The 20,648-nt window shown below is 42.2% G+C and overlaps 1 protein-coding gene and 1 long non-coding RNA gene across 3 annotated transcripts; one reads left to right on the top strand and one right to left on the bottom strand.

The window, feature by feature from the left end:
• Positions 1–9,054: 9,054 nt before the first annotated feature.
• On the bottom strand, positions 9,055–15,813 carry LOC107282077 (uncharacterized). 2 transcript variants are annotated; one of them, XR_001548481.3, is made up of 5 exons: positions 15,282–15,813; positions 15,113–15,159; positions 14,700–14,840; positions 10,873–10,944; positions 9,055–9,758 (listed from the first exon to the last, which is right to left on the bottom strand). It is a non-coding gene; the product is annotated as an uncharacterized lncRNA (long non-coding RNA). The 2 variants fall into 2 exon arrangements; XR_001548478.3 differs by having other exon boundaries at positions 14,705–14,840.
• Positions 15,814–16,313: 500 nt separating this feature from the next.
• Positions 16,314–17,581, top strand: LOC107281939 (BTB/POZ and MATH domain-containing protein 1). Its single transcript, XM_015793775.2, has one exon. It carries the CDS (start codon positions 16,322–16,324, stop codon positions 17,579–17,581), a length of 1,260 nt encoding a protein of 419 aa, XP_015649261.2. The 5' UTR covers positions 16,314–16,321.
• The last annotated feature ends 3,067 nt before the right edge of the window (positions 17,582–20,648 follow it).

The raw sequence follows: 20,648 nt of genomic DNA, 5'->3' as shown, positions 1-20,648 counted from the left end.
CAATCCATAGGAATTTCATAGGATTCTATAGGATCCATTCCTTTGATTCAAAGGGCTATATAGGAAAAAATCTTATAGGAATGAAATCCTCTAAAATTCCTATGAATTTCCTTTGAATAAAAGGGGCCCTCAACCGTAATATCGGATGTAAAGCATCCCCCGGTTATCGAAGGAAACGCTAAAGGAGAAAAACTAGGAAACGGGATACTGTCTAAACAATGGGATAAGTTATGAGTGAACCGTTCTTTTTCATGTTTAGATATGTTCTGAGAGCATGCGAAGGCGGGCCAGGCGTGACGTGAGAAAAACTTAGGGCCCCTTTGAATCACAGGAATGAAAAATGGAGGAATAGGAAAAACATAGAATTCTGACAGGAATGTAAGTGTAAAACAGAGGATTGCAAAACACAGGAAAAACATAGAAATGACCGTTTGATTGGACTACAGGAAAAACACAGGAATTTGAGAAGAGATAAAGACTCAAAGGATTTCTTCCATGAGGTTCTACCTCTTGTTAAAATTCCTTCAAAACTTGTATGGTAAGAGGCATTCCATAGGAATTTTATAGGATTCCATAGGATTCATTCCTTTGATTCAAAGAGCTTTGTGGGAAAAATTCATATAGGAATGAAATCCTCTAAAATTCCTATGAATTTCTTTTGAATCAAAGGGGGCCTTAGCATTGCTAAGTTGGTCAGAGGCTAGAGTTGCCTCCGGATTTCTGTATGTATGCTGTTGTACTAATAGTACTACTATATACTAGACTTATGTACTAAAGTACTACTAGCTTTTCTTTGGTAAACATTTTTATGCAGCCAAAGATCACACTAGAGACCTGCTCTGACACTCTTCTAGTATATAGAGTTAATAGCTTGAACAGATGTGTAGAAGACATGATACCCACAAATCATACATGTCACCCATATGGTACTTGATGCCTGGGTATCAAGTCCCTGATACTAGGTATCAAGTAGTAAGCCAAAGTATTCAGTTTAGTTCCATATGTACTAGGCCTGATACCTGATACCTCAGGTATCGATTACATGGTACCTTGATACTTGATACTTGGTATTGGGTATCGGATACCTAGGTATCAGGTACTTGGTATCTAGATCGGTCTGATATCCTTAGATACCAGACCTGATACTAGGTATCAAGTATTTAGGTTGTCAATTTCGTTTTGCACGGAAATTTTAATAAACCTTCACCAAATTCGTAAAATTTGGAAAAAAAAAAAGCCCTGGAAAATTCGGCTAACATATTTGCTTGCCGATAGGGAACCGAAATTGACATCACTGCTCGTGGGGGCGATGAGAGTGAGGGATCGATGGCGACGACGGGAGTATGGGGCCGGGAGGCGATGGGAGGGCCGTAACAGCTGAGGCATATTAGTGATCAAAGTAAAAATTCAGTGGTACAAAAGGACCAAGCAAATATGAAAGATATGAAAGGGATTAGATGAGTTTTAAGGGACACATAAGGAATTTTTTAAAGTTAGATCAAGAAATTGCCGTTAGCTTTCATCTCAGCATATGTTAGAGAGTTCGGCGGTGAGAGTTACAACTCTCCTCCCTCGTTTTCTGCGCGCGCGCTTTTCAAACTATGTTTTTTTGCATAAAATTTCTATAGGAAAGTTGCTTTAAAAAATTATATTGATCCATTTTCAAGTTTATTTTACTAATACTTAATTAATTAGTATTAATTAATCACATGTTAATGAACTGCTCTGATTTTCGTGCTTGAGATGAACGTTCCCAACTCCAGGGAACGAACGCAGGTGTCAACGGTATGAATGTAGTATGTGTTGGTGGTTCTTCCATATCTATATACCTACTTAAAAAATACGTAGGGCTTTCGATCACCCGTTTTGTCCGTAGTCGTCGTTTGAGTCCGAGTCCGTCTTTTATTTTAAAAAAAAACCCTGAGTAGATCAGCTGATTGCTCCCCACCCCTTTGCCACCAATTCCCAAAATACATGAATCACAAAATCACTCAATTGCAATCCCAAATCAAAATCAAGAATCCCCACAAAATCAACTCCCAATTCAAAAGGTAAAATCTAAACCGAGAACACTCCGGTTTAGCCTTAACGAGAGACACCCATACATAAGAGTACTCTAGGTTGCTAATAGTACACCCAATAGTATATATCTTTTTTTCTTCTTATAGAATTTTCTCTTAAACTATTTATTTGATTTATAATCCGATTACACCATGGTGTTTGTTGCAATTAAATCTTTATAACAAGATCTTACATGATTATATTATGATGGAAAAAATATTTATGTTGTAAATTACTTTTATTATATATGTAAATTGCTTTTATTATATGCAATAATTACTTCTATATTTGATTAAATTACTTTTTAGACATTCAATGAACACTTTACTTTATTGGTTAGTTCTACAATATGTTTATTAAATATAATTTCTAGATTGATATATTTCTTTACCCCACAATAGATTTACTCTTATTGTTGTGATAAGTTACTTTCTTTTTCTTTTAAGTTATTCTTAAATTATTTTTATGATTTATTGAATTTACTTTATATGTCTAAGAAGTAATTTATTGAAATCTAAAAGTAATTTAGATATATTATAAAATTAATTTATCATTTTTTATTAAAATATAATTATGTGAGATCTTGTTTTAAAGATTTAATTGTTATGAACACAGCGGTGCAATCAGATCGTAATTCGAATGAGTAAATCAAAAGAAAATTCTATAAGAAGAAATAAAGAAAGGCACTATTAGGTGTACTAATAGCAACGAGTGAGGTAAGCTGGTTACGACAATCCAGCTACCGTCTCGTCGTAGTCATGTCCAATTCAAAAGTAAAATCCAAACCCTAAGCCTAGCCGCCTCCCGCAGCCGCCTTCCTTGTGGTCACCGCCGTCGTCGCCGTAGTCGTCTTCCGCCGTGACTGGCTCCCGAGCCCGCCGCCGCTCCTGAGCCCATCACCACTCCCGGCCACGTCGCCACACCTGAGAGGAGGAGCAGCAGCCGCTGGGTCCGCCGCCGTGCCGAACCACCGCCAGATGCACATGCGGTAGCCGCCGAGGCCACCACCGCTGTTAAATCTGCTATGGGAGGGAGGCGAGAGGGGTCGGAGGGAGCCTCCGCCGCCGGACCCATCCTTGGCCGCCACCACCGCGGCCAGATCCACCCACGGTCGCCGCCGACACCGCCGTTGCCGAATCCGTCGCGCGAGGGAGGCAAGAGAAGGGGGGAAGGACGGTCAGGAAGAAGAGGGAGAGATAGAGCGGCGCCGCCGGTGGGGGAGGTAGAGAGAGAGCGGCGCCGCCGGGGAGGGCGAGGAGGAGCGCTGGAGGAGGAGAGGCGGCACCACTGAGAGAGAGAGGAAGGGGAAATGATTTAGGGTTAGGGTTTGGACCTTTTGAACTTATATATAGGTCGCAATGAATTAGGACCGTCCATCAGATCGCACGACTCCAGCTTCTCCTGCGTCGGGCCGGGTGCCGTTCCCAGGCCGCCCACACTATTGGGCTGCTTGTAATCTCCTCATAGAATAAGTTCACTTTTTGTCCCTAAAGTTATCCCCGAATATGTTTTCAGGCCGCCCACACTATAGGCCGCCTCATGGGCCGCGTGTACGCTCCACACGAAATAAGTTCACTTGAGGTCTCTTAAGTTGAACTTTTTTTATTTCATTAGTAATGGATTTTCTTTTTTTATTTCATTAGTAATAGATTTTCTTAAAATGCTCATATCATGTAAAACTAAACCCTAATCATCTAGGGGAATGCTCCGGTACAATATACTTGAAGTATTCTACTCCGAGTAGAATTAATCTGGACCCTTTATTTTAAAGGGTAGGTAAGTAATCTTCTAATATCCTTTAGGGGTAAATTTGGTATGGGATGTTTTCTTCTGTTCGCATCGGTTCGCATCGCAGGTGTGGATTCCGTCGCGCCATTCCTCCCCCGGCCTCGCCGCCTTGCCCGCCTCCGTTGCTGTCCGTATCGCTCGCCGTCGCCGCCTTCTCCGCCTCCTCAATCGCCGTCTGTCTCCTCCGCCCGCGTCGCCTTCTCCGCCCCCCTCCGTCGCCGTCCGCCTCCCCCGCCCTCGCCGCCGTCTTCGCTCCATCCGTCACCTTCGTCTTCGCTTCCTCTGTTGCCGCCGTCTTCGCCCCCTCCGTCGCCGTACATCTCCCCGCCCTCTTCACCCTCCCCCTTCGGTTCGCATTTGGTCGGAGGCAGGCACCGGCAGGCGGCTACGCGCCCGGTGGCTATTCCTCCAGGCAGGCGGCGTCGCGGCCGGTGGCGCCACGCGTCGCATCTGTCCGACGCAGGCGGCGGCGCGGCCAGCGGCTGGGCACGGCGAAATCATCAGGTATCCACTCCTCCCATCCCCACCCCCCCCCCCCCAACCTGGCTTTCTGTTCCCCTTCATATCCTCAGTGGTGAACTTGTCTGAATTGCTCCTCTATTAATGCATATACTTGCTTGTTAATGTCTGTGTAAACTAGCTTGTAAATCGAATAGGAGATTTATTAAATTGATTTTGTATGTTGAGTTGTAAGTATGAACGATGAAACTGACGAACAATATTTTTTTGAAAGAAATATGAACAATAACTTTTGAAAGAAATATTTTTTTGAAGGAAATATGAACAATATTAAATTGATTTTGCTGTGCATGTATGGCTTGCTGCCCTGGCGAACTGACCATTGATATTTAGATATGATTTAGCATGACATCTTCTGGTAGGATAAGACAAATGCGATATATTTTGACAAAAATAGACAGGGGCTGCATTAACATTGGACTTGGCTTCTTTTGCTAGTTTGTCAGCTAACTTGATTATGTCCATAGGAATCCACATGACCTGCAAAACAGATTCAGGAATTGTGGCAACGATCTGACTACAAATAGGTCTTAATAAGCTGCAATGACCTGGCTCCGTTTCGAATCTTCCTTTTATAAGGGTTTCAACAATGGTAGAATTATCAGAGAGGAGCATGTAACCGAAGTCATTGTGAAATACACAAATGCATACATTCTCCAGAGGTGCTGAAAAAAGAAACAGATTACTGAAACTACTGGATGATGTGCAACACAAAATTTGACTGTACAGCTGAAATGAAAACAGAAAAATTATCTCTGAACAACCATTTTCAGAAAATGTATTTTAGTATAACAATTTATAGTACGTACAAAATTTGCAGCCATTGTGGGGGAACTGTAGTAATTGCTCAATAGTTTAGAATGGCATGTATTTATGCAGTTGATGGTTGTTCTTTTTTTTATATACTTATGAGGTATAAAGGACGTAAGCTTATATATTTGGGTGCTTGATCTGTTTGTTTTTTTTACTTTTCCGTAGGTGAGGTCTGAGACTTCGAGCTATGTGATTCTAGAGGATCAGGAAGAGTATAAAATGATGGGTACTGTGGTTTTTTCAAGCAAGGAGGAATGTTACAAATTCTATTTAGACTATGCAAAGGGGAAGGGTTTCAGTGTGAGGAAAAACAACTTGAAACGGAAGGACGGTGAGATTATATGGAGGCAATTCGTATGCTCATGTGAAGGGTACAGGGAGTTAAAGCACTTTGAGAGGACAGAGCGGAAAAGGGAGCCACGGGCACTGACCCGCTGCGGTTGCTTAGCTAAGCTTGAGATTGAGCGGAACGAGGAGAAGGGGGTGTGGTTTGTTAAGGAGTTTGATAACCAACATACGCACGAACTTGCAAATCCTGACCATGTTGCTTTTTTAGGAGTTCATCATGTGATGAGTGATTTTAAGAAAGCCCAAGCGGTCGAGCTTCGCATGAGTGGCCTTAGGCCCTTTCAAATCATGGAGGTTATGGAGAATAACCATGATGAGTTAGATGAGGTTGGTTTTGTGATGAAGGACCTTTATAATTTCTTTACACGGTACGAGATGAAGAATATCAAGGGTCATGATGCTGAAGATGTGTTGAAATATCGGGCGTCTTAGGAATGTGTTTTGGGCAGATTCTGAATCACGTTTAGACTATGCTGCTTTTGGTGGTGTTGTTATTTTCGATAGCACTTACCATGTGAACAAGTACAATCTTCCTTTCATTCCTTTCATAGGAGTTAACTACCACATAAGTACAACAATTTTTGGGTGCGGAATTCTATCAAATGAGTATGTCAACTCTTACTGTTGGCTCCTTGAGACTTTTTTGGAGGCAATGCGTCAAGTGCATCCAAAATCATTGATTACCGATGGCGACCTAGCAATGGCGAAGGCTATCAGTAAGGTAATGCCGGGTGCTTACCATAGATTGTGTACTTGGCATATAGAGGAGAATATGAGTCGTCACCTTCGTAAGCCAAAACTCGACGAGCTAAGAAAATTAATTTATGAGAATATGGATGAGGACAAGTTCGAGAGACGTTGGGCTGATTTTAAGGAGAATGGAGGCACGGGAAATGGACAATGGATCGCTCTGATGTACCGACTAAGGGAGAAGTGGGCAGCTGCCTATACATATTGGAAATACTTGTTGGGTATGCACAGCAACCAATGTAGTGAGTCACTGAACTCAAAGCTTCACACCCTTCTAAAGAGAAACATGTCACTAATGTGCTTAGTCAAACATGTTAAGTTGTGCATACAACGCCTGCATAAGAAGGAGGCTCAGTTGGACGCTAAGTCTACCAATTCGGTCCCTTTTTGTAGAATAGACGCCGACCCATTGGAGAAAGACGTTGCCCGTATATACACTGCAGTCGTGTTCAAGACAATCCGTGCACAGATACGGCTAATTGCAGGACTTGAAGTCATCAGTGGGACTAATCAAGATGGTTCGTCATTGTATGCTGTTGGTTTGAAGGACGATAATGAGGTGTGGGATGAAGTGAGGGTTACTTTTAAAGGCCAGGCTTTGGAAGGTGTGGAATGTCATTGTCGGAAGATGGAGTGCGAAGACATCCCTTGCTCACATATTTTTGTTGTACTCAAGTTCCTTGGTTTTGACACCATCTCTCGTTGTTGTGTCGTGGATAGGTGGACAATGGGAGCAAAGGCGACATTTAGGTCAGACAGGAATGCCGATCCTAATGTGTGGTCTGAACACATGGTTCGTTACCGTAGCCTCCGAAATCTGGGTAGTGATGCTTTCTTCGAGGCCGCTAGGAACTCTAGCAGACAGAAAAGGCGATGGATTTCTTAAAGGGGATTTTGGATAAAGGATCGTCATCCGATGAGAACATCGTGGCTGGAGATTTTGGTCCTATGCCAACTCACTTTTCATCTAGTAACCAGCCATTAGAGAAGAGAGTACTTGATCCTGAAGAGATTAGGGCAAAATGAGCTCCATCTAAGAGACGAAGGCCATTCCGTGAGACATTGCACACAAATAACCAATTAGGTAATTGTGGCTCACAAACTTTGTATCTTTTGTATTATTGGCATTGTTTTTGTTTTGGATTAGTTTAATCTTTTCTCAAGATGTGCATATTAAGTGTTTCCCCTGTGCATGCTTTTGGATTAGTTTAATCCTTTCTAATATTCTGAACTTCTGATGACAACAAGTTAAGTTACTAGGTTACAGGCTAGTCCAATGGATGGTAGATCTTTTAGAAAACAATTATTTTCGGTTGGGCGTGCGATAGAATACAGCGGAACGGATTATTTCGAACAAAATAATTATTACGTCCGGGACGGTCGATTTTTTATAAAACAATTATTCCGGTCGATTTTTTAGAAAACAAATAAATATGAATTCCTACAACAACGGGATTACAATCTTGTCGGAAATTATCGAACTTCGTGCGTTATATTAACGCTCTCCTATTATTCCGTTTTTAACACACGAGGTTTTTAAAACTAACAGTACCGATATCCGAAAACATGGTTTTCACGTACGTACTCGAGTTGGTCCGGGCCGAGTCGATTTGTAAGAAAACAATTTCCGGTCGATCATGTTGCCCACCGGGCCGGTTTTTGAAAATCATAAATTTCCAGTCGATCGCTCGTATATTACAGGGGAACGGATTATTTTGGACAAATACAAAATTAAGTTGCCGACCAGGTCATTTTTTAAAAATCATAAATTTCCGGCCGATCGCTCGTATATTATAGCGGAACAGATTATTTTGGACAAATAAAAAATTAAGTCGCCGACCAGGTCGGTTTTTTAAAAAGAATGGATTTCTGGCCGATCGCTCTTATATTACAGCGGAACGGATTATTTTGGACGAATAAGAAATCATGTCACCGACCGTCCGGATCGGGCCTGTTTTTGAAAATCATAAATTTTCAGTTGATCGCTTGTATATTACAGCGTAACGGATTATGGATTATTTTGGACGAATAAAAAATCATGTCGCCGACCGTCCGGACCGGGCCTGTTTTTGAAAATCATAAATTTCTGGTCGATCGCTCATATATTACAGCGGAACGGATTATTTTGGACGAATAAAAAATCATGTTGCCGACCGTCTGGACCGGGCCTGTTTTTGAAATTCATAAATTTTCGGTCGATCGCTCGTATATTATAGCGAAACGGATTATTTTGGACGAATAAAAAATCATATCGCCGACCATCCAGATCGCATGGAATATATCGGATCCGATTGTTTTGGACAAATAAAATCTTGTCGGAACTTATCGAACTTCCTGCGTTTTAAATACACGAGGTTTTTTAAACAAATACTAGCGATGTAGGTAGCAGAAGTCTAACATAATTTCCGTTCTCTAACCGAATTGATTTGTTTCGAATTATCTGTTATTTATTCCTGCCGAATTATATGTTATTTTTTAGACCTAATTGATCTCCTATTATTACATACCGAGCTTAATCCACATGTAACATATACATACATACATATATACATACATACATATATATATATATATATATATATATATATATATATATATATATATATATATATATATATATATATATATATATATATATAGGAGACAGTTCTCGGTTTGTTCACATGTTCTGGACAAAAATTACGAAATAAATAACAAGATGAGGCCAAATTACGAGCCGCCGACGGGGAGCAAACGAAAACAATTTCATGCAGCGACGACGGGCACAAGCCAACATAAGAAAAAACGGGTACGTCTTTTTACATACAACATTCACTTTCAGCTCTTGTATACATCAGTTGTCGAAATCTTAGACTCCTCAAGCCAAAGTTGCAATAGGTCTAAGGCGCAACGATAATTACAGCACATATGATTAGATTATTAACGAATATAGTCTCTCCCCTGATTTTACTGTGTGCCTCTTTTAAGCTCTGGCTAGTCTCTGGAGCAATTGTATAGAGGATGTAGCAGCCACACAGAGTACACAGCACGGCAAGATATCCCAAAAAATATACTTGTACAACTCCATAAAAAAAAAGAGAATGGCACCTAATTTATATACCTGTCCTACTCCATACAACTATTTTATATACTTGTCATACTCCATACAAAAAACGAACAGAATGGCACCTAATTTTTGAGAAGACAGTGATATTAATCCAAAGCAACATATCCATGTTATATATTCAGCATGCTAAAAATTTAGTAATTACATGACATCCACATGCCATTAGGGCATATAACTTTTTGTCTCGACTTTTTGCCAAAAAAAAAAAAAACTAAAAGCCTATGGGAGCAATGGGATGAAGCAATGTACCTGCGGGGAGTGTTAGGCGCAGCCGTAGATGGTCTGCCGGCCTGACCAACCCCTGCTTCGACGTGGTGGATTTGAGATCCAGAGGCGTTTGTGGCGGGAAGCTGACAATGGCACTGGCGACGCCCTGCAGTAGCAAAGATTCATGTGTGCTGATGTATTGGGATATATATTATTGATTAGTGAGAATTAGTTAGGATTTCTGAGAATCATAACGAAGCAATTATCATACAAGTAATTATCATAGCCATATTATGATGAGAATTTATATAGATTGCATAACAAAAACAAAGTGTAAGATTCGTGTCGAAGATCTGGCATTAACAAATAGGGGTCATCGCTGACTTAAGTATAAAATAATTTATCTACAACCAATTAAGGAAATCAGGATTTCTTATATTTTTATCCAAACTCATGGTGTTCTCCACAAATCTAAAGAGGTAAAACTTAGATGTAGCATATTCAGAGAGGCTCAATGTTTTCATATGTGTTTCCGTTGGTGACCTAGTTTAGTTTTAGACTGTCTAAAAATGAAGATCTAATCCTGGTCACTGTCAGGGTATACACAGATGTCTGAAAGCACAGGTTCCATGATATGTAATCTCCTACAACAAAGAAAATGATTTACTCTGTAATATAAGAAACCAACTTTCAGATACTGGTTATAATGGGTTGCATGCCTGTTCTTCCAAGATTACAAGTTTAAATTTCAGCCAACAATGTGCGGAGATGATGTAAACTCAATGGCACTACAGCACTTCATTAGCACCTACTGTTTGTTAATTTTGTTAATACTACAACAATTCAAACTCTTAGAAACGGTTATACTGCTTTCTGAGCCTATCTTTTTTACTGTCTGAAATATGGTGCTGGCCTCATGAGCAATGAAATAGGAAACATGCAGTGCATATTTATGTTGAATCCGGAAATGTTGGCCTCATGATTAAAGAAGTAAAATAGCAGGGCTACGCCACACACAGACACACTGTGACCATCTACCTTAGAAACACAATCATGCATGATATTCCATCCAGACAATCTTAATTATATTTGTTGAATCTTCAACCCAATTGAGATCTTATGAATTATACTGAATATATGTTAGAATTGATTGGAAATTTCAATATAATTACCACGCCTCGACGACCGATCTATATTAGCCACTATATGTTCAGAATTTCACACTTTCAAACTTTCAAACCAAAGTGAGGGATGTGGTCATGGGTGAAGGTGGCACAAACCTGACAGTACTATGTTGCCCTCGAAGACCTCACTCATGTTGCTCCCCTCAAACTCCTCAACCTCACTGAATCCTGCACATAAGAATGAACATTGAACAAATTATAGAGAGGGCCATATAGACTGCCAGAACAGTGATGGAGGACATCACTTCAACATGTCAGACGAGTAACATGCCAGAGCAGGATTAATTATTTCCTTTGATTTCTAATTGATTTCTAGCAGGATTAATTGATCTCTAGGTTTGGTAATGTGCAATCATATATATGAGCACTTGCATAAATTTTCACATGGACTAAACTCTTATTATCTTTTCTGTTAATTAGGGAACTCTAGTTTGCTCTCCACATGCCATGTACGAGGTAATACTCCATCTAAGTCTACGTCAAAAGGAAGCTATCGAGGGTTCAGGTCTTGGCAACTTGCTAAAGATTGACAACATACATATTGACCGAAACTTGTGCAATGAGATTGCAAGAAGCTATGACAAGGAGAAGAAAGCATTCAATATTAATGGTACTTTCGTAACGATGACACTCGATGATGTTGATTGTTTGCTTGGACTGCCATCAAAAAGAGATGACATATTTGAGGCACCAAAAATCAATAAACCAGAATTGTTCAACCTGTAAAAAAGGAAGGCCAAACAACAATTACTTTACAAGCATTACGGGAAGCAATAATCAACTCCTTGAGCTACGATGACCACTTCATTCAAAGATTTATTCTTTTCTCAATTGGATCCTTCATATGTCCTACAACTCAAAGATATGTGCGCTCAGAATATCTCAATCTCGTCGACGACGTTGACAACATGAGGGAACTAAACTGGTCTAGTCTAACACTAAATCAGTTACTGAAAGGCATATTAAAATTTAGAGAGAAGACAACAAACATTGAGGGGAACGTATGCCTCTTACAGGTTCGTTTCAAAATTGAGTTTCTTTACAAAATTGTCATGAACATATTTTCATAGCAATACTAATTATCTTATGTACAAATGCTTTGCAGATTTGGTATTGGGAAAAAGTGCGAATAGATAAATTGGCTGCGACAATATATCATTCTGGTCGTCAAAGGCCACTAATTCAGTACTGGGACAAAAAAAAAAAAGAATTTCTTACCTTTTTGGACAAGGGAAGGTAACTATCTCATTTTTAATACTATGTACTAACTATATCAACTGTCTGTAAAATCTCTAATACACCTTTTTCACTAAAAATAGGTTGTCGACGACATTACGGGAACTATACATTGCAATGAAATCCCCGATGAAAAAGCGCAGGACAATGACTCAGAAACACGTAGCAATGAAGATTTTCAAGGCACTTCTGAAGAGGTATATATTATGGGGTTTTAATACGAACTCTATTTAACAAAATATGTTTGACATCCTTTTCTCACTTGTGCTATTCAGGTACACTCTATAACATCCACTGAACAATCAGCCGACATCACTTTACAAGAAAGGTTACAAGAAAGCATCCAAACTTTACAAGATAATTTCAACGATTTCACAAAGGATTTTTGGCCACGTATGCGATCATTGATACTAGATTGCATGGAAAATGATTCAAAATGCCCAGAGCGAAAAGATAGTACGCATGTGTTTGAGGTAAAGATCATATGCTAGACTGTTAATCATTATTACTTACGTAACACCGCTAAAAAAAAGGTTGACGCTATTGCAGGATGTTGAACAAGAACAAATTGATCCCAGGGAGCATGTATCAAATCATAACGAAGAGTCCTATATAAATCAAAATGTAAACATGACTTGTGAAACGAAGGTAAACTGAATTTTATTTCTCTCACTAACGTTACTACAACTTATCATAATACTAACGTGCACTTTATTACCTAACAGGACAATAGTAACTAGAGCAATCAAAGCAGGAAGATGCTTACAGGTCCTACAGGAAGAACATACAAACCAACTAATCGGACTGACTTCATCTACGAAACAAGAGGTAAAAAGAAGGACATAATCAAAACCCAAGCACAGACAAAGAAAACAATAGGTACTATGCTATTTCATAGTTGCATATGCTCATGTCAATGGTACTAACTTTACTCCTTTTCAAGCGCAAACGAATAAAGAAGCTTACATGCCAGACACAGGCGAATTACGGGGTGAAAAGAAGAGGAAACAAGACAACCAAACACTGAATGAAATATCCGAATGTATGAACTCTCTACATCATCCATAATTTTTTACTTATATTCTATGTTTGTGTGTTACTGATTTGACTTACCCTTTTCTAGTGTACATAGAGAAGGAATATCTTACGCAAAAAAACATAGACAACGGACCACCAAAGAACGCCTTACGAGGTCAAAAGAAGAAAAAAAAACGAATGGCCAAACAATGTTAAAAAATTCAGAAGGTAATGACTAACCATTTAACATTTCTATAGATCTATTACTAATTTGTCCAACCTTCGTAGAGTTGACTAAAAAAGAAGACCCGTTCATTACCTACATTAATAACACGGAGGATAACAAAGTGATGGTGCATATTGAAGAAGTGGAGGTTAAACGGATAAGAATGAAAGTACTAACACAACCAGAATTCTTGAATGATGATGTAAGTTCGCCTATTTAACAAGCCTACTATTCTTTTATAACTATATTTGTTATATAACTGAACTAACCTCAAATTCAGGTCATGGATGCATACATCCTATGCCTCCGCTATAAAGAGAAAGGAATCAGGGGAGATGGCAAGGCCTTCCTAGAGATGGCCATGAAAACAGGTCTACTAAATGTAGAGGGAGCGCATGTCGAAGCAAGCAAACCTCGAGATAAACGATGGATTAGAGATATGGCACGCGACTATCTAGCATTTGACATGGTAATACTTATTCAAGCTATCTATGTAATGGCTAATTCAATTTATGACTCTATCTATGTAATGGCTAATTCAATTTATGACTCTATCTTAGTGTTGAACAATGAACATATGCAGATTTTCCTCCCAATTAATATTAAAGATACACACTGGTACCTAGCCGTTCTTAACGCCAAGCGATGTGAGGTGCAAATACTAGATTCGCTCGCAAAGCCAATCAGTAAAGATCGACCTGATCTAAGGCGTGTGGTAAGCAATACACTTCCACTTGTATAATTCAAATTGGTTTTGCTATGTTTTAACCGTACCAACGTTGCACAAAACTTTCCAGCTGCTAGCTATTGAGAGGGGATTACACGGGACAGAGAATCAGCACCCACAGTTAAAACACGATTGGCCTGATTTCAATATTACCGAATGGGAGTACAACAAAGTCCAAAACTTGCCAAAGCAAGGAGACGGGTGGGTGACTCAAACTCTTCCACATGATATTCACATTATTCAATTACGCAAACATGTTAGCCTAACGACTAAATTCTTGTAGCTTCTCGTGTGGCCTGTACACCCTTAAGTTCATGGAGCATTGGAGCGGATCTTATCTCCCAGAAATTCAACTACAGGCAACTACAACAACCTCTATTCATATTTTGCACCAGTGCTTCCCAATACAAAAAACCATTTAAAATGCACTCCCTTTGCATTATGCAGAAGGAAGTGAAAACATTTCGACAGGACTTAGCCGGAATTTTGATCAACTCCGAACTGAACAACATTAAAGATCGTCCACTGCTACCAACCACGACATAAATGGATTATCTGTCAAACATTTACCACAATTACCTTACTATGCTCTCTTACCCTTATTAAATAATTTAGATACTACTTGGGTATTTGATGGATCCCAAACATTGATGCCTTTTTGAGATAATATTCATAATTCATATTTCAATCCATTTGAGAAGGAGCGGTATATGAAACCTTACGCTTCGGGATGACTCAGCGCAGTCAGCTATCGACGTCACCGACGTGCGTATGCTACAATGTCGCACCTGAACACCGATAACCCCTTCGCCGGCATACGGATCCCCTTCGCGCATGCCACCGTCTTGCAAACTGACCCTGCTCCCAACCATTCAATCAAATAATCAATATACAATACAATGGATTCAAGAACAAACAACCTTTATCTGCAAAATCATAACAGTAGTGGTTGGTATATTAAGATGCTGCTTAGGTGAGCACTATAATGAAGGCTGAAGCAACAGAGTAAATGAGTAATCTCGCATTAGAAGATGATACTCTTTACCAACTTCTCTTCGTTGTCTTTCTGATACCGTATAACTGAATATTGGTAAGAAAAGTATGGTAAGATTGGAGGATTCAGAATGTACCTGAAGCTCGGCTGTCTCCTCTCGATTCCTCGCATAGTATCTGAACACTAAAGATGGAAAATTGTAAATTAACCAAAAAAAACTGCAATTCAAGACAATAGAATTGGTGAATTGTGATTAATATGACACAGTTAGTAGTACTCCTATTAACTAATAGAGTATCGCTTACACTGGGTTAAATCGGTTGCCAAGGGCATGTTCACACTTCAGAGAAGGGGGCGGCTAGGTCGATGGCGACAGAGGTGGAGTGGAGAAGGGTGCGTCGGTCCATGGGGAGGAGAACGTGGCGGTGGTGGCGCGGGGAGGCGACGCGGCGAAGAGGACTCATCGCGCGCCGGCGGAGGCGGGTGGAGGGGCGGCTACGTCACGCGACTCGCTAGACAAGAGGGCGGGGGAGGAGGACAGCGACGGTGGGGGCTCACAAGCCGGCGCGGAGACGCGGGCGGAGGCGAAGGCGGCGAGGGCGACAAGGAAGGGCTTCGACGGAGGGAAGCCGCCAATATCGGGGGAGGCGGACGTCGACAGAGGGGCGCTGGCGGTGGAGAAGGCGGCGAGGAAGGGCGAGTGCGGCGAGGGAGCAGAGAAGGCGACGGCGCTGGAGGGGGAGGAGACGCCAGGACAGGCGACGGAGGCGGCGAGGGAGATGGACGGCGGCGGAAGCGGGGATGGGGGGGAATGGCGACGGGAAGTGGTGAAATGGCGACGATGCGAGAGGAATCGGATAGGGATAGGGTGGGTAAGAGACTGAAAAATACGATAATACCCCTACGCGATTTTTTTCCCTTGACGAAAACACCCTTCCATATTTCTACTTCCACTAATACTAATACTGGTGGGAGTAGAACTAGATCTCAGCCCTACAATTAAATACGACCAATGGCCCAAATTACTTTCTACTCCGAGTAGAAAGCACCGGAGTGGGACTCAATCATCTAATATTTTTATATTTGGTATAATTTTAGTTTACCCGTTGTAACGCACGGGTATTTTAGTTTACCCGTTGCAACGTACGGGTATAATTTGGAGTAGTAATGAAAAAAAATACAGTGATATTATGTTTCCTGATATAATCTTGGAGTATATCTAGAGGACACTGTAATAATTCGCCATGATCAAAAAGATCAATGAAGCACGGCTTCCTCTTCAAAAAATTTTCCTACTAATTATTACGACAAACCTAAGCAAAATCGAATTCCAATCTAACTCGACATGGCCGCACCTTCGCCGTCGTCCGGCGATCGGGCGCCCACCCGGGAGACGGCGTCGACGCAGCGCCTCACCATCACGCCGTACTCCTCCTTCTCCGGCCTCAGCTCCGGCAAGCCCGTCATCTCCGGTCTCTTCAGCCTCGGCGGCCACCTCTGGGACATCCTCTTCTTCCCCGGCGGCTACTACAGTGGCAGCCCCTACGCCGCCGTCTTCCTCCGCCTCGTCTCCAGCGACCACAGGGAGCAGGTCCGCGTGCTCGTCGACTTCACCCTCGTCTACCGCCGCGGCGGGATGACCGGCGGCGGCGAGGACGACGGCTCGTACACGCGCTGCGGGTACCATGTGTTCGGCCCGGGTCCAGCCACCGTAGGCCGCGGCTGCTTCGGCTTCCCGGAGTTCATCCTGCAGCACGACCTCGCCGCGTCGGGGGTGTTGCTCCGCGGCGACCGCCTCGTGGTCGAGTGCGCCGTGCTCCTCGCCGCCGACGCCGACGAGGTGCTGCGGCGGGGCCCGCGGCCGCTCGACGACGAGCTGCGGCGCGGCCTCCGCCGCATGCTGGAGGACGGCACGGGCGCCGACGTCACGTTCGTCGTCCGCGGGGAGCGGTTCCGCGCGCACCGCTGCGTGCTCGCCGCGCGTTCGCCCGTGTTGCTGGCGGAGCTCCACGGGCCGGCGGCGCGCGCCATGGGGGAGACACAGGACACCGACGATGCCACCACCACCATCACCATCGATGACATGGAGCCCGACGCGTTCGCCGCCATGCTGCGCTTCGCCTACGACGATACCCTGCCGGAGCTGCCCGGGAACAGCGAGAGGGACGCCACCGGCGTGCACATGGCGCAGCACCTGCTCGCCGCGGCGGACCTGTACAGGATGGACGCGCTGAGCCAGGCGTGCCAGGACAGGCTGGCCCGGTGCGTCACGCCGGCCACGGCGGCCGACACGTACGCGCTGGCCGACAGGCTCGGCCTCCGGCTGCTCAAGGCGGCCGTCGTCCGGGACGTCGCCGCCACCGGCGCGCGCGGCATCGAGGCCGTCAAGAACAGCGAGGGGTTCCGGCGGCTCGCGGCGGCCGACGCGGCGACCGCAGAGGAGATGGTGAGGAAGGTGATGGCCGCCGCGTCGGCGCATGTCAAGAGGGAGGAGGTGTCCACGGTGAGCTCCATGGAGATGATCTTGGGGTCCCTTGGTGTGGCCGTGTTCGCTGGGATTGCTTTGGCTGCACTTAATTTTGGGCCATTCAGACCAATAAAATGAAGGAAAGATTGTCGATTTTTCATATCCCTTCTTTTTATTAAGCTACTAATTAAGCACCTAAAACATAACATGCAAGCATTGTATTTATTCGTACTCCTAAAACCTACATGCAAGCATGCTACATTAACCCATTAAGCACACAAAACTCAATATGCAAGCATATAGTAATTATATCTACAATCTATTTTATTATAAAACTAAACATACACATGCTAATTCATTATTGACAAATCATTTTCATAATATTTCAAACTAAATCATTTCATCATTTCTCCAATATCTAACATATATCCCGCAGAAAAGCACGAGGATCATCTAGTATATATGTATGGAGTTAGGATATATGATCCGCGGGCATCATATAGTATATATGTATGGAGTTGGGATGATCCAATAAACAATTGTTTGTGTTTTCGAATGAACAGTAGAAATTTTTGTAGAGGTGGAGGGATTTGAATGGCAAATTTGGAGTGTGAATTTGGGAACACGATTTTCATTCGAGAAACGATTGATCTGACGTTGCAATTGGATTTTAAGGCCTGATTTTTTTATTGCTTATATTTGAATAGAGGACTACTCCCTCTGTTCCAAAAAAAAGGCAAACCATGGGTTTCTGTGTCCAACTTTGACTGTCCGTCTTATATGATTTTTTTTATAATTCGTATTTTCATTGCTGTTAGATGATAAAACATGATTAATATTTTATGCGTGACTTGTCTTTTTAATTTTTTTTATAATTTTTTCAAATAAGACGGACAGTCAAACGTTTGGCACGGAAACTAGGGTTTGTCTTTTTTTTGGATGGAGGGAGTAGAAGCTTAGGCTGTGTATAGATATAGGGGTGAATGAAAAGTTTTGGCGTGTCACATCGGATATACGGACACATTTGAAGTATTAAACGTAGACTAATAACAAAACAAATTATAGATTACGCCTGTAAACCGCGAGACGAATTTATTAAGCCTAATTAATCTGTCATTAGCAAATGTTTACTGTAGCACCACATTGTCAAATCATGGAGCAATTAGGCTTAAAAGATTCATCTCGCAATTTACACGCAATCTGTGTAATTAGTTATTTTTTCGTTTATATTTAATACTCCATGCATGTGTCCAAACATTCGATGTGGCAGGTTGAAAACTTTTGCTAGGGGATCTAAAGAGGCCCTTAGAATGAAGATTCAAGATTTGGTTTGAAAAGTTTAATTCCTTCTTTTTAATGATTGGTTGATACTGAACCATAAAAATTTGTGTTACATAGTCTAGTATGAATGTCTTTTCAGAATCACCAAAAATAGGTTTGCTACAATTCTGCTGAGGCGAGGGATAAATTTCTAGACATCACAAAATTTCTAATTAAGCTTCCGTGTGCGCCTTCAGTTTTTTTTTTCACCATAGGTCTTTCCTTTAGAGAAGTGCAAGGGACGTGCTCATGTTCACTAGCATTAATCCGTTCGTTTCCACTAAAAAGGTTAATAAAATTTTGGATATTTGTGGCACGCTTTTTAAATTGCTAAACGGTGCGTTTTGTACGAAAACTTTCTATATAAATGTTGCTCTGAAATATCAGATTAATCTATTTTTTAAGTTTGTAATGATTAAAACTGAATTAATCATACGTTAATACCACCTCGTTTTGCGTCAAACACTTAATCTTCATTTTTATCTTTATGTTCAGGAGAAAAAGAGCACCTCCAGATATTCTTCATCTTTGTTTTAGAACCAAAATTGTGCATAAGCACACATTTATGAATTTGTACAAATTCCTATTCCAACCGCAAACATGAAAAGCAATGTCCAAGATCAAAATGAGGGCAACAAAATCGTGACAAACCAAGCGCATTTCAGCACAAAATTGATCATTCTTGCCAGTTGCCAGTGCAACAGAAACAATAGCAGCATTATATTCGCTAGAATTGATATGGATCCAAGTTTCTTATCAAGCACATAACGACAGGAGAATAATTTAGGTCTAATCATCAATTCCATCCGTTTCAGGTTACAAGACATTTTGACTTTGGTCAAAGTTAAACTGCTTTAAGTTTGACCAAGTTTGTAAAAAAAATAGTAACTTTTTCAACCCAAAATAAATTTATTATGAAAATGTATTCAATTATTGATTTGATGAAACTAATTTAGTATTATAAATATTACTATATTTATCTATAAACTTAGTTAAACTTAAAACAGTTTAACTTTGATAAAAGTTAAAACGTCTTGTATTCTCAAACCAGAGGAGTAATAAGTATCTTTTGGAGGGGTTGGGAACGGAACCAGATCGATCTACGTCAAAGGGACGTCCAACGCGCGCGCGCCGTTCATTTTCTATCGAATGGTGCCGAGAGAGCGGAGAGAACCTAGCCTCGCTTTCGGTCCACTGTAATAGAATCGGTCCACTAACAGGTAAGCGAGAAATAGCTGAGAACGCTGCAGCAGCAGTTGGAAAAAGTACACCCAAGATCCATCAACTTGTTATCAAGTTACAAAATCGTCCCTCGACCGCAAAAACAGATATATGACATCCCTTAACTTACAAAACCATTTACTTTTAAGTCTCTCGGTGGTTTTGAATCCGGTTTTATCCACCGTGACGATTGAATCAGTGTGGGCCCCACATGTCAGATGCCACATCATCACCCCTCTCTTCCTCCTCTCTCTCACTTCTCTCCTCAGTCATGGCGGGCGGCCCGACGCTGCCGCGGCCGGGGCTAGTAGCCCAGCGGCGAGGAGGAGGAAGCGGCGACGGCGCCGCCACTGCAAGGGATCTCACCGTGAGTTCGTGTGGGAGGAGAAGGGGCGCAGCGAAGAGGCGGAGGAAGAGCTCCTTCATGGACAGCGGCAGGGAGAGCTCACCGTCGGCGAGGCACGGGAGGTCGCGGGGAAGGAAGCGGGACCTGACGGCGTCGGAGTCGGCGGCGGCGCGGAAGTCACGGCAGACCACGGCGAGGTGAGGGAGAGCACCGCCACGAGGAGCTCCTCCGGAAGGCGCGCGATCTCGCAAGCGGCCGCCTCCTCCTCCTCCATGGATCCTGCGATGGCGGCTGGGGAACTGACGTCGCGCGGGCCAT

This window comes from Oryza sativa, chromosome 8 (assembly GCF_034140825.1).
Source record: "Oryza sativa Japonica Group chromosome 8, ASM3414082v1".
Lineage (NCBI taxonomy): Eukaryota > Viridiplantae > Streptophyta > Magnoliopsida > Poales > Poaceae > Oryza > Oryza sativa.
The sequence above is the reverse complement of the archived record's forward strand: the minus strand, read 5'-3'. Positions and strand labels throughout refer to the sequence as shown.